The sequence below is a fragment of the Schistocerca nitens genome, unplaced genomic scaffold, assembly GCF_023898315.1.
Source record: "Schistocerca nitens isolate TAMUIC-IGC-003100 unplaced genomic scaffold, iqSchNite1.1 HiC_scaffold_375, whole genome shotgun sequence".
Lineage (NCBI taxonomy): Eukaryota > Metazoa > Arthropoda > Insecta > Orthoptera > Acrididae > Schistocerca > Schistocerca nitens.
The window spans coordinates 6,002,919-6,028,557 of NW_026045909.1; the positions used below are offsets into that span (position 1 = coordinate 6,002,919).

Consider the following 25,639-nt stretch of genomic DNA (forward strand, 5'->3'; position numbering starts at 1 on the left):
AATAATCTCCAATAATTCACACTCATCACACCGAAGAACATATGGCGTTAGTACCAAATTTTAAACGTTTACATACCATAAGTGTGTCCCACTTTACGGAATATCCCAGAAACTGAACTGGCAGACTCTTGAAAACAAATGTAAACTATCCCAAGAAAGTCTAATAACAAAGTTTTGAGAACCAGATTTAAATCATAACTAAAAATATACTACAACTTCCAAGCTATCACTCACATAGGGATCATGAGGACAAGATTAAGTTAATTACTGTATGCACAGAGTCATTCAACAATCATTCTTCCTGTGCTCCATACAAGAACAGAATTGGAAGGAACCCTAATAACTGGTACAATGGGATGTATCCTCTGCCATGCACTTCATAATGGTTTGCAGAGTATGGATATAATGTAGATGCCTGTAGGCATACCACATACCTCAATGTTGGGCAAAGTGAGGTAGGCCTTGGGTGAAATCTAAGGCCAATTAGATAGTGACTTTATTGAAAAGTTTACATTTTGCTTCTTTTATGGTACACTTTCACCTGTGTCAGTTTTTGCTGCTAATTATGATACACCCTGGATCCAAATTTTGCACCTGAGTGCTTCTGGCACTCCTCTGAGCTCTGTGCCTACAACAGCCACTTCTGTTTTAAACTTCCCAGTTCAAAGCTGGGCAACTCATTTTCCTTAATCTTCAGCTGAAACCATAAGTCAGCTGTGGAAGATAAAATCTGATCTGTATCAAAGCGAGCAGAAATGGAAGGCTCATGCATTTTGTTTCAGTGCACGTGATTCATTTAGTTTTGCAATACATCCATTGTGACAAGTAGAATTATTTGCAAGAGAAAGGATTCAGCCCTGAAAAAAAAGCTGCTTTCATCCAGAAAACTAAGTGCACCACAATACAGTTAAACATTTATAAAAGTTACAGCTGGGTCACAGTTAATTAGTTTAGTGAAATGCTTCAAAATCTGTTTTTCCCAATGTTGCTTATATGTCTAACTTAGCACAAAATATTGTTCAGTGTTGGGGAATTCAATGCACATTTATGTGAAATAATATGTTTGTGTTAAGAAGAACAATAAACATGCACATAGTGTTTTGCATTACAGTAGTCAGATGATTCTCATTTACTGATAATAACCATAAGTATTCGGTTACAGTATCTGCTACAGAAACAAATAAAATTAGGCTTGGGTAGGGTTTTCAGGATTATTTGTTTTTGTTTTCATATGGATAAAGGTGGGAAAGGTGAACAAAAGTAAATCTGAGGCTAAGGAAGAGAACAGGAAGTGTAAATGGAATTGGAAGGGCAGTGTGAGCGGGGTCGGTCACATAAGGTCCAAATCAGTTCTCAAAGCAGAGCCTTGAAATAGCTAAATTATGGAAAGAAATATATAATTTTGGTACGTCGATTCGATTATGTTAAATATATTGTACTTCTCGTAGGTAAAGAGTGACATATAAACACGCTTCCGAAAGTCACCAATTCGATAAAGCGCATAATTGCTCTATATAATACATTGTTTTAATCTAAACTACTTTTAGTGTGACATGAGATGATGGAACCAAGGAAGATTAATGCATGAAATTTATTTTCGTATATGTGTTAAAATATGTGATCGAAAGTTATTTCACTCATAAAAACACCGGTGACATCTCAATACGGACGTAATGTCAACCCCACCCTAAAACCATTAATTTATTGAAAATTAAAAGAAAAACACAGTTTCGAGATAATGTTCAAAATAACTGTGCCACACACACACACACAAACAAAATAAAATCGTTATTTCATTCAAAACGCTAAGCTATCATTTAATTATACGGAATAACGTATGAAGCGTTCTCATTAACTTATTTAAAAGCCCGCTACCAATGTCTACAGATACCAACACCGGTGAGTGAAGGTTATAACGGAGAAAAATATTTCATTATATTAAAAACACATCATAGTTTCACCACAAATTTTCGTTAAAGAGTGTACACATTCCGTTCTCGTCGAACTCCACACTTAACCTTGTGCTGAATCTGTCTTTCCTCCAAATACAAGCCTTCACTGACGTTTCAAAGATAGTGCTTCCTGACATTTTGGTCACGTGTAAGCTCTTCGACCAATTACGTCAATCGTGAGACCCCCATACGTGGCATGAAGTACGAATCCTCTTCCACGTCCGCCATTTTGACATATACTATTAGTGTGCGGCCTGGTAAATGTGCTAGCATTTCGTAAGAAAGAGTGTGTCACAGAAGCTGTGAGCGTAAGTATGTTGCAGCATTAACAACGGAAACATCACACGTGTTGTCTTGAAACTATATAAATGTGTGTAAGATGTTTTAACGTGCTATCGAGCAGTAATACATTGCAGTGGTTGCAGAGGAAGGTGACAAATAGCTACCTTTCCCGTTGGGTTGGTCGTTGTGTATGTTGGTGCATATTGTTATTCGGTACAGAAATTATCAGTTTTCATTAATAATTCGGGGGCAGCCTTGCTCGCTGTAAACGGGTTGTTGTCGTAATATATAATTTGTTAGGAGCCGGTGGTTGAGTCATACAATGCCATTTTAGAATCAATAGCCTTGCCCGTTGCTTAACCTCAAAAGTTGGGAATAACATGCTTTCTGATGTTGGTGATTGAAAGTGTTTCATTTCTCTACAGGTGTTTGTACTAATTAAGTAAACATGGGAAATGTTTTCGCAAATCTCTTCAAAGGCCTATTTGGCAAGAAGGAAATGAGGATATTGATGGTGGGATTAGATGCTGCCGGAAAAACCACCATTTTATATAAACTGAAATTAGGAGAAATAGTAACAACTATTCCAACCATAGGTAAGTGAAACCGTGATTGTTAACTTTGTTTGGTTACTTTGTATTGTAAGTAATAAACCAGTCGTTACATTTACAAATTCACTTGAATGTCATTGTGGTATGATACAATTGAAAAGCTTACAACTAAGGTGTGAGTGGCTACGCCCATTTGTAGACTGTTTTGACACATTTCTTGTGACGTGTTCACTACTGACACGTTGCACCCTGAAAAATAAATTCTTAGCAGTATGTAATTTGCATTGTATTTTAAGTGACTTATCACTCGAATTTCGTAGAGGCACGGAAAAAAATTGAATAGGTATCAAAGCCGAAAGACTTCGAATATTAATGTTAACTTCAGAATTGTATTCAGCTGTGAATAAAATGTACTTTTATGTTCAGTGTGGAAGTTGGGGAGAAACTCAGATATATATACTTCATAGTTCATAAATATAGACAGTAGTGAACCCACTTTGTATGCGTTATATTGATTAGTTGGCCTAGATTTCTGTAAGTTTATTTTTTGCTCAAATTTTTACAGGGATGCTTGCTAAAGATTAAACATCTGTGCTATATTAGTTCAGGTGGAATTGACTGAATATTAAGGTACCAAACTTGTGTGAGTGGCTAAATGTAGAATCCAATTTTGTCATGTCCGTTATGATTATCTGGTCTGTTATGCCGTGGTCGGTTGATGAATTTTATCTAAATTCCCAACGTTTTGTCCCCGTCTGCGGGAGACATCTTTAGGGGGGTCTGTAGCTCGATGGGAGGTCCAATACACCCGCTTGCTCGCTACTGACAATTTTGTGTTTGAGCAGTACTGTAGTGCAGTTTTGAAATGTTGACATTTGCAATGTAGTGTTCTAGTTCATTACTGTAAATGCTATGCTTCAGCAAGGAGGGAAAGGTAAATTGAATATTCTGATTTGTCAGTGACATTGACGATAAAATTTGCTCATTCATTGCCTACAAATGACAAAGTTTAACAGTAGGACTAGTAGTTTTGTATTACAGAAAGTGTAAGGAAATTTTTTGGCCTGTTTTAGAAAAATCTGCTCCATCTGTTATATCTTTAGGTTATAAATATGTACAGCACAAATTGTGGATAAATAGTTCCGGCATTTCCAATTACTGAAGTTTGTTTACAGTAGAAACAGTGCACTAATATAAAATTTGCTAATGTACTATTACAAACTATTTGAAATATCTTCTTCACGTAAGTGAGCAATAACAACTAGTTCCATTCTATTGAGCTACATGTTATGGATGTATGAGAAAGTTCCATATGTTAAACTGTTCATGTGGTTGTTAAAGATGATTCCATTGCAGTTGTATACCTGGCTATGAATATCAGTGGCAGTTGTTTACGGGACAGTACCATAAGAACAACCTAGCCGACAATAAGCTTGGTTGCCTTTACTGTTCAGTTCATTGTTGGTGCATCTCACTCTGATGGAAGTTAACAGGATGAAATGTGAACAAACATGGAGACCAGAAAGGAATTGTTAAGATTGCATTTTCAGTGTGTCAAGTTTATTGTATTCAACGAAATGTCAAAAGCTAGAAAGAAATCTTTACAGTAAAACAGTGAGGATCTTACAAAAGTGCTTAGCTGCACATTAACATCAAACATCAGTGTATCAAATATACAACAGCTTAACTGCAGCAGTCGTCAGACAAGACTGGACAGATCACGCATTCCATGCATGTCACATTTTACTCTGAGTGAATGTGTGGTTCAATTGGGGGGGGGGGGCAGTTGTTACAGTGACAGGCTTGAAATTAAGTGTAAAGACAAACTGTCACAGGTAGTGTATTGTTTGCCTTTTTATCAAAAAATTTCGTACTGCCAATGAGTGTCTCCATGCCCATCACCTAATGCATGAAGTCTACAGCTACACTTGGATATTTCCTACATTGTGGAAACTTGTGTCAATAAAATCCTGAAATTTTGTGTTTGTTGGCAATTTTGTCACATGTAAAGTTACTTTGATTCGGTAACTGTATTCCAGACGTGATACAGTTCTGGTTCTTAAAGTTGGTTTGCATGCAGTGATCTGTTAACATAAGTCACATCTACACAGATTGTTGTATGTGCACCAAAAGTTTGCATGAATTAGATGTGCGCAGGCCTGGAAGTTGGAGGATTGAGTAAAATTACTCAAACTTGTGGATACAAATCTCATCTGTAGAGATAAATCAGAGCATTTAGACCAGAAAGTTGCAGAGTTGATATTTATGTTGGCTATTTGTTCAGTCTTGTTTTTCATATTTGCAGATGGAGTTAATTCCAAAATAGTTGTTAAGAGTTATTGCTCTAGAGTTCATTGCTGTATTTATTGAAGTGTGTAGGAAATAAATGTTGATGGAAAGTTAAGAGCAAGAAACACAGCAATTGAGATGGGAAGACAATTATTAATCATTCTTTAATAGTGAAAATAAGTTGACCCAACAGCAAATGGGGAACTGTAATATGAAGAAGTTAGTTGCAAACTGTTAACCAAAACGCTCAGTTCTGTCTGCTCTTCACTTGGAAAACTGTATTATATTGATTTGCATAAGGGATTGCTAGCCGTCTCTCACTTAGTACTTTGAGATTTGGCCAGTGCCTCACAGCTCTCCATGTTTACATAGTATCATCTGCTATTTATATGCCATATCTTGTGGCAATGTAGTTAAAATAATAATAAAAAACTATTTATTCTATAGAAGGGTGCCATCAGAATAGTGTTAGTGAAACATCATGCAACAGTGCATTCAGGGCTATAGTGATTCTTATGCTTCAGTGTCAGATTTACCCCTGGGGAATCTGTGGTTCACAGCAGGAATGAATATCTAAAAATGGAAAAAGTCTGTAACTTGCCACAATTGATACACGGTATTGAAATCCTGACAGTGTATATAGCACACATGTTAGGTATTTCACTCAGTGCCTATTTGAACATTGTTGTTAGAATTCTAAGAACATTCTCCTGTTGCTTAAGTGCTCAGTGTCACTGTCAGCTGCTCATGTGGCGAAGTTGCTTTCCTCATAAAAAGCATTTCCCCATGTTATATGAAGTGTTAATTGTCTTGGAAATATTTGTCTATGTCCATTCAAGTATTACTCTAGTTTGGGTTTTCCCAGTAAGGCTGGTATTACACTACCATGCTTTTTTGTCAAAGTTCATATGTCAACTATTTATGTCCAAGAAATTTGATAATATATTAAGGAATATGATCAAATCTAGAGCCTCACCATAGATTTGATCAAAAGTTGTTCGTGTTCTGTTCCATGCATTGTGAAATGTAACTGCTTGGAGCAGTGGCATTGCTACAGCTATTTAACATCTTTGTAGTGTGTTTGTAAATATGGCTTCAGAATTTAGATGATGATGTTCCTTAGACTCTTTTTAATGACCTTGCTTCGACTGGGATAAGGGGTGAGCAAGGGGCGCATTATGTGCTGATGGCAGACGGAATATGCTGCAGTCAACTTCACATCCACAATCACAGCTATAGGCACATCCACAATCACAGATATAGGCCTACCCATCCACTTCATCTGGAAACATCTAGGCTAGCTTTTCAGCAAGCTGGAGTAAAATTGGTCACACTCCAAAATATTTTTTTTCTTTAGCTTTCATTCTACTTTGTTTTTTAACTCTGGATGCCACTAGTAAAAAAACTGTCATTTGTTTGGTACTTCTTACTAATTTTGTAGTTGCAATTGTTTTCTTTAATGTGCACTGTTTTGAGTGCTGTGTTCCAAACTAGAGTTGCTTGATCCTGTATCAAGGAATTGCGGTGTTAGTCTGTCGTCTGCACATATAGCATTTATCAGGTGAGTGTTGTTTTGTGATATGAGGAGCCACTTCACTGAGCACGTACTGAAATGTGCCCTCATCTGTTTGTAAGTAATTTATGACTTGACGTCATCCACTTGCAGCTCTCGTAACAAATTTTGCTAAATGTTTGTATTATGTCAACCTAAAACTCACGGCTTCATCCAAGTATGTTTTCCTATTTTGTGCCGCTTGCCTTCCAAATGCACATGCAATGCAATTGTGGTACAAGCAATGGCGGTGCTTAACAAGTTGTTGTTGTTCGCAATCTTTAACTTTGACGGCAGTGTAATACCCCTTTGTAGCGCCATGCCAAACATCTTTGTCAAAGAAATTTGCCGAATATTTGATCATATTTCTTTGTCAAAGAAATGTGATCGTGTAATACTGGCCTAACTCAAAAAGTAAATTTATATCTGAAAACTGCTGTTGCTCAAGGAACCACTGTCTTGACTCTTTGATACATTACCCACTTCATAAATTTTGATTGCGTTGTTTTAAGACAGATTGTGAATACTTACCATAAAAGTATTTCCTGAGAGTCTGAACGAAACTGTAATAATATTTCTGTAGCACATTCATTTGCCATTGAAATTTCTTTCCTGGGCTTATAGGTGGTGGACCAGCAGTAGATTGACTGTGATACTTCCAGCAATTTATTGTATGTACAGACATTTGTGCTGGTAGATAACTGAATGTTAACTCACCATTAATAATTGTTCAGCATATGCTGTGATTTGAGTGCTTGGTGTCATGTCTCTGAAAATTTGCTTTTACGAAGCACTTCGGTTGAAGATGGTTCTAAGGCAGTGGGCGTCAGTGGTTTCCGGCATCTGAATGAAGAATCCTACATTTTAATAGTTTTCATACTGTTGCTGTGCTATTAACTTTGGATAGGAAATGACATGGCAGGGCTTCGATTTATTCAGAAGTTAACTTTTAATTTTAATAAAATCATTTTACCTTGTGATATTATGTGTATGATGTGTGAAAGCCTTTAGTTTGTGTAAAGATGTTCCAAGTAATTGCTATGTCATCTTTCTCTGCAGGATTCAACGTAGAAACTGTGGAATATAAGAACATCAGTTTTACTGTATGGGATGTTGGTGGTCAAGATAAAATAAGGCCTTTATGGCGGCACTATTTCCAGAACACACAGGTTTGTAATTGCCTTGCTTTTGAGTTGCTGCAGAAAGCTTCTATAGATAATACCATGTGTCAGTGTTGTAGCTGATAAAATTAGCGTAAAAGGAAAAACTGTAAATTGTTAGTCACGTATAAAACAACTTGTTAGTTACTACCTTGGAATGTAGTTCCTAAAGTCAGAACTACGTGCTGCTGCTGCTGCCAACAATGCTTTGTTTAACTTGCAGTTATCTAGTTGAGTGGTGTACATGAGTACTCGGTTAATAGGCACTGACTGTAGCCCATTTAACTATCACTGACTCACAATAAGCATTCTTGGAGTTTTAAAGCAAACTTTGACAAATGCAATGTAAAGTCCACAATTCCCAGTTGTCTTAGCTCTTTTTTCCATAGCATCCAGTTAACAGTAATGGTGTAGACTGGTGTAGGTTGCTGTTTGTCATGTCGCTCATTGTTGTAATAATGTTGCAGCCATATTTTATCGCAATTCCCCAAGCTTACTTTTAGATAAATATTTAATTGATGCTCTCATGTTAATGTACAGAGAGTACAAAGAAGTATTGCAAGCTAAAGCGGAATGGATGAAGATTCTTGTGAATCTGAAATCAGCATACTAGTCAAAGAATGTGCAACAGAGTGAAAAGCGTGAAAAGAAATCTATCATTAAATGCACTCCTGGACGTGAGGTGTTGCCTTCAAAACTATAGGAATGAAAGAATGTTAAGTTGCTGAACTATGTTGTGAAGACAGTGTGCAGTTACATCATTAAATAAAATTTCCTTCAAAACTAAAGGAAGCTGCTGACTTACATTATGAAGACATCACGTAGTTTCATCACTATGACACCATTAAATAAAACTGATCAAGATAAGTTTGTTAAAATTTATGAATATTTCTTCACCTTGAGTGCAAGTCAGTGGAAACCCAGAATGCAAAAACGAAGAAAACAGTGATAGTTAAGCACAAAATTAGAGAAAGGAATGAACTAGAGCCCATTTGTGCTGTCACTTTCAAAGGACTGCCTGGTTTATCTATAAAGCAAATTCCACGAAGGAGGGAGGTTACCAAAGGGGAGGAAGAGAGAGAACAGGAAAGGATCATAAGAAACTAACTATTGCCATTAAGAGTGGTATAAAGAAATAGAAATGCAGAGAAGGGGAAGTTGTAAGAGAAGTTATTTGCCTTCAGATCTTGGCCAGTAAAATAATCAAGAGTGTCTCTAAAGAAAGAAAAAGTTCCTTGTATTTTAACATATATTTCACATACATTTCAGTCTTGTAATTCGGGATGCTCATATCGATGCTTGCTCCACTCTGCTGGAAATAAAATGAGAAACATGCCTGGAGGAGAAGAAAGAACTACAAACTACAGATACATACATAAAAATTGTGTAAAGTAGTTTCATGTTCGATGTAATAAAGGAAGATGATCCAACTCTTTCGGTTTAACTTTGACATGTAGCAAAACCATTATTTCAAAACTGTCAGTGAGATTTTCAACACTAGGTAAGTGTGGTTATATGGTCTGTGCATCATGGTCCATACTAAAGAGCAAGAACAAGGGGAAAGCATTGTTTTCTGCATCTGGTTTGAGATGGAATCTTAAAGAGGACGCAGTAAAGTTGCTTTGATGCAACTGAACTTTCTTCTGACACATAAGAAACAACCAAATGGCGATAAAAATACTATACATGTTCTTAGATTCTTGCAACAGCCAAAGTAAAAAGTTGTATGATTGCAGCACGCTTGGAAAAGAGCACAAAATTCAATGATATTCCCCCCTTCAATTCTGTTCATAGCTACATGCCTCCAGACGGAGTATTTGGTAGAAATAAGTCGTGCAGAAAAAGATATCTTGTCTTCTAAAGAATATAAAGTTTTAGAAGAGTGTGGTACTCTTTAGTTCCAAACATAGATTGGATTGTTAAAAATTTAGAAAAGAAGAAAGTTGTCTGCTTTGCTAAATTACTTTGTAATTCCAGACGCTGCAGTGGAGTTTCACAAGAAATGTCCTTGACGAATATCGTATAGACGTAAAAGAGAGAACTTGACAATAATTGTACATAACATGCAATACTTTCTGTAGCAGAGTTATTCTTTTATTACTTTCATGTAGTGTTGATGATAACTATTTCAGGTTCACAGTTACGTTAAAATAGTTAGGTTTTTGTTGTATTATGCTACTGTATTTCTAGTATTGCTTAAATTTTAATATATTTTGTTACAATGCTTTATCAGTAAGATCTAGTAGTCATGTAAAAATTATAGTGTTCAGTAGTATTTATGGTGAAAATAGAAAAATTTTATGAAAAATTGTATCTATGCATTTGTCAAGTTTCGGAAAAATGCTCCTCAGTTTTTCCATCTCCCCAGGCCACCAGTCACAGTATCTCATTGTAATTGAACATTTGTGGTGCATGATCGCTATCTATCATTGTTACCTGAATTTGCCACTACCTCGCAGGAAGAATTGTCTAAGATATCCTTGGAAACTATACAGTACTTGTATTTCAACATTCAGAGATAGTAGCTGTTTGGAGTGCCATTGAGTTTCCTACTCCATATTAGGCACGGCGGTGTTTGATGTTCCCATTTTTGTGTCCACCCTGTTGTGGTGAGGGAGTTATCTATAGCATAGCCAGGGATCTGGGTTAGGTTGGAAGTATATAGTTTTTTTGTGAATTGACAAAGCTAACATATGTTATCTTTGTTACCACCCACATTTGTTTCTTACCACTGAAAATCTTTCTCTTTCTTGATGTTGTCACACAATTAAGTCTTCAATTTGCATGAAGATGTTAATATAACCAACTTTGATTCCACCAGGAATAATATAAATAAATCCCTGCCCTAAACCCAAGTCTGATTTTATGGGAATGTTATGAGTTTTCGATTCCCACGAACAGAATGTAATAATGAGCAGGACGAGTAACACTTACCGTGAACTTCTCGCCTACTGCAAAGTCCGAAGTGACTGGTAAAAAGTGTAGGTGGCTCTTGTAAATAAGTGGCTGTACCTTGACGGGAAGAGCTGCCCACCAATCAGAACCGATTTAGAAAGTATCACTCATGCGGAACTCAGCTTGCCCATCATATCCTGTGAATCATGAAGGGCAACAGGCAGATTCCATATTCCCCAATTTTCGAAAAGTGTTGGAAACTGAGCCCCAGTACAGACTGGAGATGCATTGGGAACTCTAATAGGAATTTCTGGAGGGAAAGTAACATTCGTTCTGAGGAGCACTGTTTAGAAAATTTAGAGAACTGTCATTTGAAACTGCCTGCAGAATGTTTCTACCACCACCATTGAACATTTTGTGTAAGAACCACGAAGAAATGTGAAATTAGGACTTGTAAGGAAGCATATGGACAGTCGTTTCCCTCGCTGTGTATTTGTGAGTGGAACAGGAATGTGAACCATACTGTGGTTTGTGGAATGTGATGTATTATTGAAAGACAGTGTGGAATAACTTCATGAGAGGTAGTTTTAAAGCCGTCCCAACAGACTCGTGGCTTGGGTGGTAACGCCATGTAACAGAATAATTGAAGGCCATATTATGCACGTGTCTTCCATGGTTGCAAAGAGAACTACTACTATTTTGAAATGTGCTTAAGAGGCCGGTAGAGATGTAGATGTGGCAAAACACATGCTGTGATTCAAAACTACCTGAATTCTTGTTCATGAAATGGATATGAGGCTAGTGAAGTGTAACTTTCCATCTAATGTGGTGGCATCTGGAGGCTGCCCTTGTGTCATTGTTGTACTCTTAGTCTTTTACCCCCAAATCATTATAATTACTTTAAAATCCAAAATTGCTGTTTGTTACACAACATTTCTGTAAATAATCTTCGATACTATATTGAGTTAGCAAATCAGATAGGGCTTTTTGTGATTTACGTGGACTACAGTGGTGGAAATATTTATTGAATCACCTCTTAAAATTAACAATTTTTGTTACAATCATTGAATAGCTGAGCTAAATTTGCCTGATTTCTCTTGATTTCTATCAGAAGTGAATATACATACAAATTTTTGTGAATTTGTTTTTATAAAAATGTTTGTTTTTTATAATTTTACACTTTCTTGAAAAATGAGTGTAAGTGGATATGTCAGTTATTCTGTTTCTGAAATATGAATACTAATGTTGAAAGATAAACATTGCATATGAATGTTGTAACATAACACTGATAGATTTTAGTGTTTGTATTGCCACATATGAACACACTATTTCATTTAATACTTTGTTGCTCCACCAAGCACCTTAATCACCATTTGGCATTGAGAGAATTAACTTTTTAATTTACCCCTAACTCAGTTCATGAAACCACACGTGCACAAGGGTCTCGAACAGCTCCCGTTTATTCTGTGGCTTCTTTTTGGTGATAGCATTTCCCATAACCTTCCAACAGTTCTCAATAGGATTGAGATCAGGGCTGTTTCCAGGCGACTCTAATACTTAAACCACATTTTGTTAAAGGTATGATTTTACCTGAAATGTAGAAGTACGTGATAATTAACCAGGAAAGTAATCTGCTTCATGTTCGGTACAAATATTAGTCATAGGACTCATTTTCAAAGCTCTGTGGCAAGGAGCGGAGTCATCCTGAAAAATGCAGTTGGAAGCATCTCCAAACTGGTCTCTAATGGTTGGCATATTCTTCCTATCAAGAATGCTTATGTAGGCGTCTGTGTTGACAGTGCCATTGGTGAAGTCCAGACGACCTACTCCTTCATTGGAAATGCACCCTCAGGCCATCTGTCCTTGTGGGTGTTTGACTGTATGTGTTATGCATGATGGCAAATGATCATCTTTTTTTCGACGTACAAACACTTTTCCATCTGAGCCATGCAGATTAAATTTGGACTCGTCTGAAAAGATTACTTTGTTCCACATCTCTGGTGTCCATGTTGCATGTGCCTTTGCCCATTGTAGTAACTGTTGTCACATTATCTTGATCAATAAAGGCTTCCTTCTAGGACGACGGGCTTGGAGTCCAACCTCCAGTAGTCTGTCTTACAGTTCTACTGGTTACTGAGATATCACACATTTCTTCCCAGTCTCGCTTTAGTTCAGCTGATGACAGGCGATGACCATTGAGTGAAAGCCTTTTCAATATCCTGTCCTGTTTGGCAGTAGATGCCCTTTTCTGACCTTCCTTTCTGACAATCAACATTTCCTTTTTCCCTGTATTTTCTCAGTAACCTCGAATTCATAGACTGATTCTATCCTGTCTTAAGAGGCTATCTCTGTGGTGCTGAGACCAACAGACGAATAAGCAAGTATAGCAGCTTTCTTTTCTGGTGTTAATTCAACTGACCTGCCCATCTTCTCACTGCAAAAGTCTCAACTCAAAATGGCAGTATAAACACTGGTTTCATTGTAAAACCAAATGACAACAGTGTGTTGTGTATTGTTGGAAAACATGCATGAAGAAGTCAGATTCTTAAGGCAAGAATATGTCAACAAAGTTTAGCAACAATGGGACTGGTGTAACCTGAAGCAAACTGCTGCAAAAGACAAAAAGATGAAGTAATTCATGGTGATGCAATAAACATTTCCACCACTGTATATTAAATGACCTCTTTAACACTGTCAGTAAACGATTTATTTTATTTACTGTGTGGATTTGTCAGAAATATTAAAATCTCAAACTGCAAACAAATATCAAGTCCATGAATACTGTCTATTGATGAATCTGTCATCACCAGGAACTCTGTTGGATTGCCAGGAAGAGCTCTTGCAAGATATCAGTCACTGATATATGCAAGGCCTGGCCCAAAATGAAAGTGACAGAAGAAGAAACATTCAGAGAAACAGTGTTTGTGGCATGGATTGGGTGGGGTATGAATCTTTTATTTTAACATAATTTCCAGGAAGTAGTTGTTCCAATGGAAAGAGTACAGAATAATTGGAGGGTCATGGGATTGAGTCCATTTGCAGAACATTGTTGAGTTTGCTTTTATTTTCATAAAAGGCTGTGGAGAATCAGTTGCAAACAAATTTTCAGGAAGGGATTGTAAGGCATAAATGAGAATTTTGTATGTTAAATTAGTTTCATTATTTTTCAGTCATGATGTGCTGGGGTTACATTCTTTGTAAAAAAAAAAAAAAAAAAAAAAATAGGGGAAGCAGTAATTCACAGCATTTTGCACACACTATAAAAACTGCACTTGTGCAGTTACATGGATGTTTAAGGCTTCTATAGAAAAACTATTCACTTTTTATAAAAGGTTCTCTATAATCTTGCAGTTTGGCTGCAAACCAACTGTAACATATCATGTCACAAAATGTTGGTGAGGATAGCACGTGATGTAAAGTGGAATGTATTTTGCTGCATCTTTACAGGTTGCAATTTTTCCGTTTCAGTGAGATAAGAGAAGTTTTGAAGCTTTTCGATGAAATTCTTTACCTGAAGTCAAAAATAGACATTGCAGGGTTGCACTAGTTTAGTGCGTGTACAGGAATCAATTTAATAAAATCACTTTAATATAGTGTGAATACAATCCATCTTCTATTGTCGTATCATTGTGGCTTTCTTTTTCCTGTAAAGAGTTGGTTAACATAAGAAATTTGTTGTGCAGGAAGGGTTTTGTCTTGAGTTCCAAATTTTCCTTTTCATTTAATTCTTTTATTGAAATTATTAATAAAGACAATATATTGAGCATATTTTGGTTTATTTGCAGTGTAAGTAACATGGAAATTAAAAATAAGGTTCCACATAGGGACGCAACCCCATGACTCTTGGATTACTGTTCTGTACTGTTACGCCAGCCACTACTCGGAAACTACAACAAAAATCACTCTTGGCTAGCCTGATCCGTGCTAAAAATGCTTTTTTCTCAAACACTTGGCTATCTGGAGCTTCACTTCAGGGCAAGATATGGAGCACTATAAATTTGGAGGGAATTGGTGATGGGTGGGTGTAGTCGTCTTGTCAGAAGACATAGAGTTACATGGTGAACAGTATGCTTTGCAGAACAGCAGTCACAACTTGAGAGATGTTATTTTGTTCACTGGTGCAAAGAGTTGGCATATCTTCCTGTGTTGGTTCCTATCTGATTAAGAACTGACCAGATCTATCATGGCAATTAAGCCAGGAGGATTGGTCCATATGCACAGTGAATTAAGTTCCATTGTAGAATTAATCTATCAAGTATTTCTCCAGCAGTTATCAGTATTAAAGCTGTTTCTAAGGAAACATTTCTGTAGTTTCTGGGGGCAGGTGATGAGAGCGAAACTTGCCTTTGCTGATGCTTGGAATGTCTTTGTAAAGAGGGAGGTTAGAGTTGTTTTCTAGTTCTGTTTACTTCCCCACAAAGTGCACTTCCCCACTGTACTGTAGAAGTGGAGGTTGTGTTTGGTTAAGTATGGGTTGCCGGAAAGTAGGTGTGGGTCTGATGGTACCAGTTGACATGTTTTGTTTTTGAGCTGTCTATCAACAAGTTTTTTGTTAGCACTGTTCGTTGAGGATGGTGAGCAATATTCTGAGAGAGGCTAAACTAGTCCCAGAGCTGAAGTACGAAATGTTGATGCAATTGATCCCCATAATGATCCACAGTTTTGGAGGTCGTTTTTTCCAGTTTTGATTTTGACAGCTGTTCAAAATAAATATTGTATGTAACTGTTCCATCAAATGAGACCCCCTAGATATTTTAGGTTTCTGTTGTGCCTGAAGAACCTTCTTTCAAGGTGGACAGTGAACCTTTGGTTAGCCATTTTGTTTAGATGAAATATTGAGAGTTATATCTTATTGGCACTAGGGTGCTACCTCCATTTTCAGAAATATCCGCTAACAGCTGATATATTATTGGCAAATATGGACTCCGTAACTTAAAGATCTCTGTGCCTCATTGCGGAGCCCTATTATCAACATAGCCAAACTACTTTGATGTGGTTCCATGTGTATCTGGGTATATCCTTGTCATAGCTCATTTATTAGCTTCATCTGTTAACTTGCGTTGTTGGCCATTAGTGCTTGGAAACATCAGTTACTGAGCCTATCATTGGTGAGATGACTTGGAGAAATTTGAGGCAGGTGTTAGATCAATGAATGCAACTGAAGATTTCTCTCGATTCTGGAAGCCAGCTTCTAAGACAGTTCTTAGGGAGAGGACTTGATCATTGCAATTGAGATTAGGTCTGAATCCTGCCTGTTCTACCGGTTTATTTCCAAAGATCTTGTGAAGTATTCTATTGTACACCATTTTTTTCCAGGTGCTTACGTAGCATTTGAAGTAAAGCTACGAGTCAATAACTTTCATGCCTGTTGTTTGGTTTACCTTGTTTCGGTAAGGTTGTGACTTAACACTTGATTCATATCATGTGGTACATTGCCCATTTTTAGAATGTAACTCAGCAAGCCATTTTTTCACATACTTGACACAGTGCAAAAGGAATTAAGTGTGAATGCCATCAAAGCCTGGGATTTCCCTGGTCCACGTTGTTATGGCAGTCATTACTTGCCCAATGTTGACTCGTAGAGAGTATTCAATTGTGGTTTGCAGTTTGTTTTGTGCGCCGTTAATTTCTTCTTAGCTCCAGTAGTATGTGCTCAGCCTCGAGGAGTTCTGGAAGTACACACAATGTTGGTAACAACAGGGTTGGAGGTAGCAGGACCATATGTGCGAGCTCGCAAGGTGCTACCACGTAGTGTTCTGAGTAAAGACCAAGCTTTCCTGCTTGATGCACAGAAGTTCACAGATTTGAAAGTCTGTCCATGTTATATGTCTGTGTCAGTGTTATCCAGCAACTCCTCTGCTATTCAATATACAGAATGAGACATAGTAATCTTGTTGCAGTTCATTTTCTGTCCTTTGAAGCAAGTGTCTATTGTTTATGCAATTGTTCTTTGGAAGTCAGTGTGTATTCATGGCTGGGGTCGGCTACTTCCGTCGCCCACAGCGCTGCATCGCCCTGAATGTACGACATTACGTATTGGATCTTTTGTGCCTCATTCCACACACTAGGTAGGATATTTTTGAAGCTTTTAATAAATACTATGGGGTGTACTGATTTGTGCTCAGTAGTAAATGTTTGAAACTGCCTATTTTTAATTAAGCTCTCTTCAGCCAATATTTTCGGATTGTGCTTGTTTGCTCCTTGCATATAGGCTGTGTGCTCCGATCAGATGCTACAGCTCTTCGCATTATTGCCTAAAGATTCACTATTGTTGCATTGCGCAAAAGCCTGTGCATTGCCAAAAACATTAGCTGTTGGAGACATCTCTTGATGTTCAGCTTGCCTGCTGCTCAGTGCTAATCCTTTCTCTAAATTGGATATTCGCTTGTTGATATTTACTTGCTGCTGCGGAATATCGTCACTGAGTATCTGTCTGATAGTATGCATTTCATTTTGTACTTAACTACTTATTGCGGCATTGAGTGATTCAGTCTCTCTGCCGTAGCTGTTTGAACCCTTGAATCGATCTTTTTGTCTATCTCACTATCTCTTGACTCTAACCAGGAGTTGAATTCGGTTTTGATCTTGGTAGCCTGTTCATTTAACCTCTGTTCTACCAGTTGTGTAGAATCTATTTCAAGCTTTTCTAGTCGGTTCGCCAGAACACCTATTTCATCTACAACACGGGTATTCGCCACTTGCAGGCTGCTGACCTGTGCGCTAAGCTCCTGCACGGCTTAGGTAAGTGTGTATTGTTTATGCAATTGTTCTTTGGGAGTCTGTGTGTGTTCATGGCTGGATGATTAGCCATGGGATACTTTCTTCTGTTTCTGAGCAAGTATTTTCTCCTCTGAAGCCAGTCTGATCGCTGTCCCTCGATACAGTGCACCACAAGCTAAATAAAAATAAAATCAACAAACATTATCTGTACATTTATACTTGACATGTAATTTTGTGTTACTGTTTTGTTACTTCTGGTTGCAAGAATAATTAGTTACCAAGCTGTAGGGATATGCATCACTCGTGAATTATATCGACAAATTTGACCAAAAATGTCAGGGTTCTGTGGGTGGAGAAGGATGGAAGAGAGACCTGAAGGGTGTCAAATTAATTTTGTGAACAAAGCTGTCATGTTATAAGTGCATAACTTAAAATATTTTGTGGTATGGTTGGCTGAGAGACAGGTTCAGCTACTTAATAAGGATTTTTCTTCCTTCGTGTACAGTGGCACCTTCCCTTCCTGAATTGTTACTGTATTTAAACCTTTAATAAGTATTAATTCAGTTGATTTAGGGATGTTTCAATCTACTTAGGACAGGTTCGCTTCTACTTTGGAATATGGATGTGTTTGGCTTTTGTGTGGCAGGTTTATAAGTAAATTTAATAGGGTGTAACTTACAATGCAGCTTGCCAGTGATGATTCCATGTTCCCTGAGGACAAGAAGTCTGTGCTGGTGAACTTCAAGACGGGACTGAGTCAAGCTGTTAAACTGTTTGGTAATTTATAAATATATAATCGCAGGTTCTATTCACTGTAATTGCAAGAAAGTGTAGGGATAAGCATCACTCCCCTGCAGTGGTTATGTGTACTAAATTGGTGATGGCTTGATGACTCAGAACATGTCCTACCAACTAATCCCTTCTTGTCAAGTTGTGCAACAACTTCTCTTCTCCTAAATTCTGTTTAGTACTTCCTCATTTGTTACATGATCTACCCATCTAATCTTCAGCATTCTCCTGTAGCACCACATTTCGAAAGCTTCTGTTCTCTTCTTGTCTGAACTATTAATTGTCAATGTTTCACTTCCATACATGGCTACACTCCATACAAATACTTTCACAGAAAGGACTTCCTGACGCTTAAATCTATACTCGATGTTAACAAATTTCTCTTCTTCAGAAACACTTTCCTTCCCATTGCCAGTCTACATTTCATACCCTCTTTACTTAGACCATCATGAGTTAGTATGCTCCCCAAATAGCAAAACTCCTTTACTACTTTAAGTGTCTCATTTCCTAATCTAATACCCTCAGCATCACCTGATTTAATTCAGCTACATTCCATTATCCCTGTTTTGCTTTCATAGATGTTCATCTTATATTCTCCTGTCAAAACACTGCTCTTCCAGGTCCTTAGCTGTCTGACAATTACAGTGTCATTGGCAAACCTCAAAGCTTTTATTTCTTCTCGATGGATTTTAATTCCTACTCCAAATTATTCTTTTGTTCCTTTACTGCTTGCTCAGTATACAGATTGAATAACATCGGGGAAATGCTACGACCCTGTCTCATTCCCTTCCCAACCACTGCTTCCCTTTCATGTCCCTCGACTCTTATAACTGCCATCTGGTTTCTGTACAAATTGTAAATAGCCTTTTGCTCCCTGTATTTTACCCCTGCCCCCTTCAGAATATAAAACAGTATTCCAGTCAGGATTGTCAAAAGCTTTCTCTAAGTATACAAATGCTAGAAACATAGGTTTGCATTTCCTTAATCTTCCAAGATACGTCATAGGTTCAGTATTGCCTCGTGTGTTCAGACATTTCTACGGAATCCAAACTGATCTTCCCCGAGCTTGGCTTCTACCAGCTTTTCCATTTGTCTGTAAAGAATTCATGCTAGTATTTTGCAGCTGTGGCTTATTAAACTGATGGTTCGGCAATTTTCACATCTGTCAACACCTGCTTTCTTTGGGATTGGCAATATTATATTCTTCTTGAAGTCTGAGAGTATTTTGCCTGTTTCATACATTTTGCTCACCATATGGTAGAGAATTGTCAGGACTGACTCTCCCAAGGCTATCAGTAGTTATAGTGGAATGTTGTCTACTTCCAGGGCTTGTTTCGACTTGGGTCTTTCACTGCTTTTTCAAATTCTTCAGGTAGTTATGTATCTCCCATTTCTTCTTCATGTGTGTCCTCTTCCATTTCCATAATATTGCCCTCAGCTACATTGCCCTTGTATAGACCTTCTGTATACTCCTTCCACCGTTCTGCTTTCCCTTTTTTGCTTAGAACTGGTTTTCCATTTGAGTTCTTGATATTCATACAAGTGGTTCTTTTTCCCCCCAAAGATCTCTCTAATTTTATTGTAGGCAGTATCAATCTTACCCCATAGTGATACATGCCTCTACATCCTTAAACTTGTCCTTAGCCACTCCTGCTTAGCCATTTTGCACTTCCTGTCAATCTCATTTTTGAGATGTTTGTATTCCTTATTGCCTGCTTCATTTACTGCATTTTTATATTTCCTCCTCGTTCATGGCGTGTTTTTCAAAGTGAAACATTTCAGACATATGAACATCAATTACCATATAAGAAACACTCAGCACTGCCTCAGATTCAGGATAAGAGCAGCCCACAGGGTTCTATGTTATGTGTGATGCACTTTCTCACTGTTAATGTGCTTGTAACCTTTGTTGGACCTCTGATTACCACGGTGTTGGACATCTATGATTTTTCAACAGGCCTCTGCATTGGCCATCTCCCATGGCTTAAGTTTTCTCCCTCCAAAACACGGGTTGAGCATTTGTCGTCGACCCACAGTACACCCCAATCCAGAACGTAAAATGCAAACGGTTCCTAGATGTTGTAGCACAGTCCCGTTACCTTTTTTATAAAAAGGTGACGCGGCTGCCCCATATTTGCCACCTGAAGACTATCTGCATGTGGAAGCTTAATGCTCTTCACATCTTGGCCCACACATCTTGGGGGTGCAGACCGCACTACTTCCTCAATCTTTACTGTGCTCTGTTGTTGTCCAGGCTAGATTATGGTAGTCAGGTTTATGGCTGAGCAGCTCCTTCCACTTTGTAAATAGTTGATCCTGTTCACCAGTATGGTGTGTGTGTGGCTATTGGTGCCTTTCGCACTAGTCTTGTTGATGATCTTCTTGCAGAAGCTGAGATTCCCCCTCTGCTAACACAATGGAGCCAACTCCTGGTTTCTTACGCAATCACCATTTGCAGATTCCCAGGCCATCCTGTGTACTTTGTCCTCTTTGCTAATAAGGGATGTCTCCCTCCTGATAACATCTCCACTCACTGGAATGCACAGCACTAGACAAAATTCGAACCTATAATTTTGGTAAACATTTTTGGAATACAGTGATCAATAGATTATTATATTTTGACTAAGTTCAGTCTTGATCACACCATTTATGTTTCAATGACATAGGTAACCGGTTTCGGTAATTTTTACATAACCACCATCAGACCCATGGCTCCCTTAGGATGGTAGGCGGAGCTCTCCTCAGCTGCTACGAAGTCAACAGTTGACTTCATAGCAGCTGAGGAGAGCTCCGCCTACCATCCTAAGGGAGCCATGGGTCTGATGGTGGTTATGTAAAAATAACCGAAACCGGTTACCTATGTCATTGAAACATAAATGGTGTGATCAAGACTGAACTTAGTCAAAATATCGAACCTATAACCTTCAATGGAACAAGTTGATACTCTAACCATTGTGCTAAAGTACAATGCTGGGTGACATTGGTTGTTGTTGTTGTTGTTATTTTTTTACTGTGATCACCAGTCATAACAAACTCGTCCTATTTTTAATTTGCCTGATTTGCATATGAGGGACACCAACCTACATTTTAGACACTTGGTGAGGTTTCTGGGTCTAATTTTTGACTATAAATTATCATGATTGCCACATCAGGGAGACCTGAAAACCAGATCTCTCAAGGCATTACACCAGGGACGGCCAAAAACGCGGCACGTGTGCCGAGCTTTCACATGTGCGCGGATCGCTCCCTTCTGACATCGCACGTCCCCCACTACCACACCATCTGACTGCGCGCGCATGCGCGAAACTACGAACATGCTGCATGCGACAGTGCATTTGCATAAGGAGCACCGCCCTGCTAGCATGTGGCTTAGTTTCATATTAAGACATTTGATAATATTAAGCTCTGTAAAACACATCATGTTGAGCAATACTGAATCTTTGTTGGCTGTTGGTACACCTACAGAAAAATAACAATAACGCTGGGTTTGAAACTGCATTACACCAACAATATCGTGCTTCTCACATCGTCACTCGTAAAATTCTTACAACATTTAAGCTGAGATATAGAAACGGATGTAAAAGTAGTCTACAGCATGCAGTACGATGTGGAATAACTACATGTGAAACAAGCAAATTTTATTATCTGGAACTACTGTACAGAATTTGCAATAACTACAATTCTCAACAAAAAACATGACAAATACAACAAAATTATCACCATTAATTTAATTATTTTTGGTTCGCTGCAGACATAATAAAAGTTCATATCCGGCACACGGAGAAACGCAGAAAGTTTCTCATATTTTTGTCACTCAGGTTGCCACATAATTGTGACATATTTAGTTTCATAATCGAAAAAAACCTTTTGCACGTGTGTGTCGATCCAAACATTGATATAACTTTTGCAGCCTCATTGTGGAGACAGGGAAACTCTTCCCGAGGAAAACCTTCGTAAAATTCCTGGACAGTTTTTACATAACAAAATTTGTCCTTTAAACGGGAATTACACTGCAGATTGATCAATTCCATTTGCAAATGCACTAGAGCACTTTCAACTGAAACGGCAAAGGGTCTAGAAAATAGTTCAAAAACAGATGTCCTGAAAACGTTTAGAAAATTGTGCCTGTAGTTCCTCCAACACAAACGAATTTGTCAGAAGTTGCATTTTCTCTCACTTTAGAGAGCATAGGGAAATGGGCGGTATTCTTTGTTATGAGTTGTTCCTTCCACAATGCAAGTTTCTTATTAAATGCATCCACTATTCCATCAGATCAGAAATAAGCTGCTTCTCACCTTGCAATGTCTTATTGAGAGCGTTCAAGTGTGCAGTCAGATCAACTAAAAAGGTGATGTCTGCAATCCATTTTGGATCTTCTAATTTTGGCTGTGCCTTTCCTTTTTCCTTCAGGAACTCAATAATAGCGAGTTTTAAACTGAAAAATCTTTCGAGGCATGCCCCTCGACTTAACCAACGTATTTCGCAGTGGTAAATAACATCTCCGTACTATTCGTTCAGTTCCATGGGAAACTGTTGAAACTGACGGTGTACTAAGCCATGCGACTTCAAAAAATTTACTGTGGTGACTACCAACTTCATCACGTGCTCCAAATTTGCATATTTAGCACAAAGAGCTTCTTGGTGCACAAAACAATGAATTCTGTACAAATCTTCTGTCGATCGTCCTAGTTTTTTACGCAACAATGCTACAAGCCCATTTTGAGCCTCTTGCATTGCTGGCGCTACATCCGTGGTGACTGAAACTAACATTTTCCTATTCAGGCCAATGGCTTCAACTGCTTTTAGCAAGTCGGTACCTCTCGTTGTCTTTCATTGGTACTAAATCTAACAGTTCTTCTGTCACGTGCAAATTTGTGTCGACTGCATGAACATAAATCACTAGTTGTGCTGTGTCTGAAATGTCAGTCGACTCGTCCAAAGCAATCGAGAATGCAATAAACTTGCAGGCACTATCAATTAACTGCCTGTAGACATCCACTGCCATACCAGCTATGCGGCGAGCTATTGTCTGTCTGGAAAGACTAATTTCACTAAACTTCTTTACTTCCAGTGGCGTCAAGAGGTCTGTCGCCTCAACAATACACTCCTTGATGAAATCACCATCACTAAAGGCTTATTCGCTCATGGAATTGTGAGCGCTATTTTATAGCTTGCTCTTAAAGACAGGTCGCTACGTTCGGTTGCAGGCTAAAAAAAGGAAACAAAAATGGAGTGAACTATAAATTCGAATTCTAACGACAAATATGTACAAATACAAACATCAGAAACACAAAGATTTGTAAGGGGTACTCATGTTCGGTCCGTCTCGCTGCATAACACTAAGTCTTCTTAATTCCGCCAACTTGTTTGATCTGTCAGCCCCAACTAAATCATTAAGTTCCTTGTGTGTGGTGTTATAATGCCATTCTATTGCAAATTTGCGGTGGCCGACGAGTATGCGACTCCATAATAGACATTGAGAATTTTCATCCTTCTCTTCGAAAACATATTGCAATTCCCATTCAGCTCTGAAGGCTCGTGACGTTGTCACTACCCCGCCTCTTTGTGAGCATGTGTTCCATTGCAACAACCACTGTGCAGTACTTATAAACTTCCTACAAATCGCTAACAAATAGTGAAGAATAAACATGGCTGCCACTACGAATCAACTAAAGCACCATATGCCAGATGAAAAGATGTTGCATCGCACAGCTAGTCTAATGTCGCACCGTGTCAAGCAGTGCCGCGAAAGACTGAGGAAAGCCGACTAGTGGCGAGGCAGACCGAGCCCTGAACGGCACGCGTGCAGCACATCTGTATACGTGTGCAGTTTGGCACGCTGGGCCATCCCTGCATTACACATATTAAAGTTCCGTAGCCAGGGTCTTATGGAGCATGCAGTGTGCATGTGCTTCAGTTTTATTGGGCTTTTGTGGATTTGCACTGTTTGGGTTGGTGAGGCTTCCTTGTTTGAAGATCAGGCACTGTCCATCATGAGAGTATTTGAGTGGCCACATGTGCCTGCAGGACCAGTCCCATCATCTGGTGGCATTTCATCGTGATATGTCAGGGATGTAAGTTACTTGCAGCTCCAACTTCACTTGCATACCATGCTGTTGCTCGTCCGCCTCTGGAACGGCTTTTCTCTAAACGTCCATGAGCCGTAATGCCGTTTGGGATTTGCGTGTATCGTGTGCTGGAGTCACTTCGTGTGACGAAAGCACAACCCCAAATCCAGGGTTTTAACCATCTGCTGCCTTGGTTACTGCAGAGCCCCAGAGTAATTTTAGATTTGGTGTAGTACAGGAGAGATTGCACTCCTGCTTTTGTTTTCCACATGATATTTCTGACTTTTTATCAGAGTGCAACTACTATGTAGCTGTCTTTACAGATGGGTCAAAACATGGGGACTACGTTGGTTGCCCTGTTGCTTTCCCGGATCGTGTCCTCAAGGTCCAACTGCCTCAAGATTTTACTATGTTTAATGACGAATTATATGCGAGCTTGTGGGCACTGGAAAAGATGACATTCTTCCAGTGTTAAATTTCCTGTCTGTTCAGATTCTCTGAGTGCCCTTTACTCTCTCCAATGTTTGCATCCAGCAGATAAAATACTCTAGAATATCCAGGATGCCCTCTTCAAACTATGACTGGGGAAAGAGGTTTCTTTCTGCTTAGCATCAGGGCACATTGGTCTTGAGGGGAACAAAATGGCAGATCTAGCAGCCAAGGAGGTACATTGTGATCCTCAGGTATTTCACTGTGCCATCCCTCTGCATGCTATAAACTTGCTGTTAAGGTCCAGTGTCGTGCATCAGTGGGAGGATCAGTGGTTGTCACCAGGACGAGGTCTTCCTTACTCGTCTTAGCAGATGCGACTGCCTTATGACGAATGGCCTCTTTCTCCAGTGAGAGGCTCCTCCAAAGTGTGGATCTTGTGGTGTACAGGTAACTGTGCGCTACATTTTATTTGACTGTGTTTTTTATTTTCTTACCAGCAGGCCGTGGCAGATTTGACGATGGATCTGCCCTATCTTTTAAATAATGGTCAAACTAATGCTTCTCGTTTTATAGTTTTGTGAACTGTCCAAAATTTTCCCAAGATTTTAGGGCACTGGTTATAATGTGTTAACAGGGTGACGGCTCACCCATAGTTTTGTAAGAGGTCAGCCAGCTACATTTTCCTGGTCCTGTCTTTCAGCTCCTTTGCCTTTTTACTTTTGTTTTAGTCTTATGTGTAGCTTCTGTTACTCTTTCTCCATTGTTTTACAGATGTAAGGTAGAGTGATCAGTTGTTCGATTCGATCACGAGTGTTGAACAATTTTAGAGGTTATAACTGCATTCATTTGTTTTGATAAGTGTAAGGGTGCTGATGACCCTGCCATTGAGCACCCATAAGCTCCAGACGTCATCGTTTGAATTGCAGGCTGCAAAATCTTTGGTTTCACA

General features: G+C 38.6%; 1 protein-coding gene across 1 annotated transcript in view; it reads left to right on the forward strand.

The window, feature by feature from the left end:
* Nucleotides 1-2,134: 2,134 nt before the first annotated feature.
* The window catches only part of LOC126229576 (ADP-ribosylation factor 1), a 47,864-nt gene continuing 24,359 nt past the window's right edge, over nucleotides 2,135-25,639 (forward strand). Inside the window, exons 1-3 of the mRNA XM_049942343.1 lie at nucleotides 2,135-2,260; nucleotides 2,660-2,830; nucleotides 7,686-7,795. Coding sequence (XP_049798300.1) covers nucleotides 2,683-2,830; nucleotides 7,686-7,795 — 258 coding nt within the window. The 5' untranslated portion in view covers nucleotides 2,135-2,260; nucleotides 2,660-2,682. The remainder of the gene's footprint in view (nucleotides 2,261-2,659; nucleotides 2,831-7,685; nucleotides 7,796-25,639) is intronic.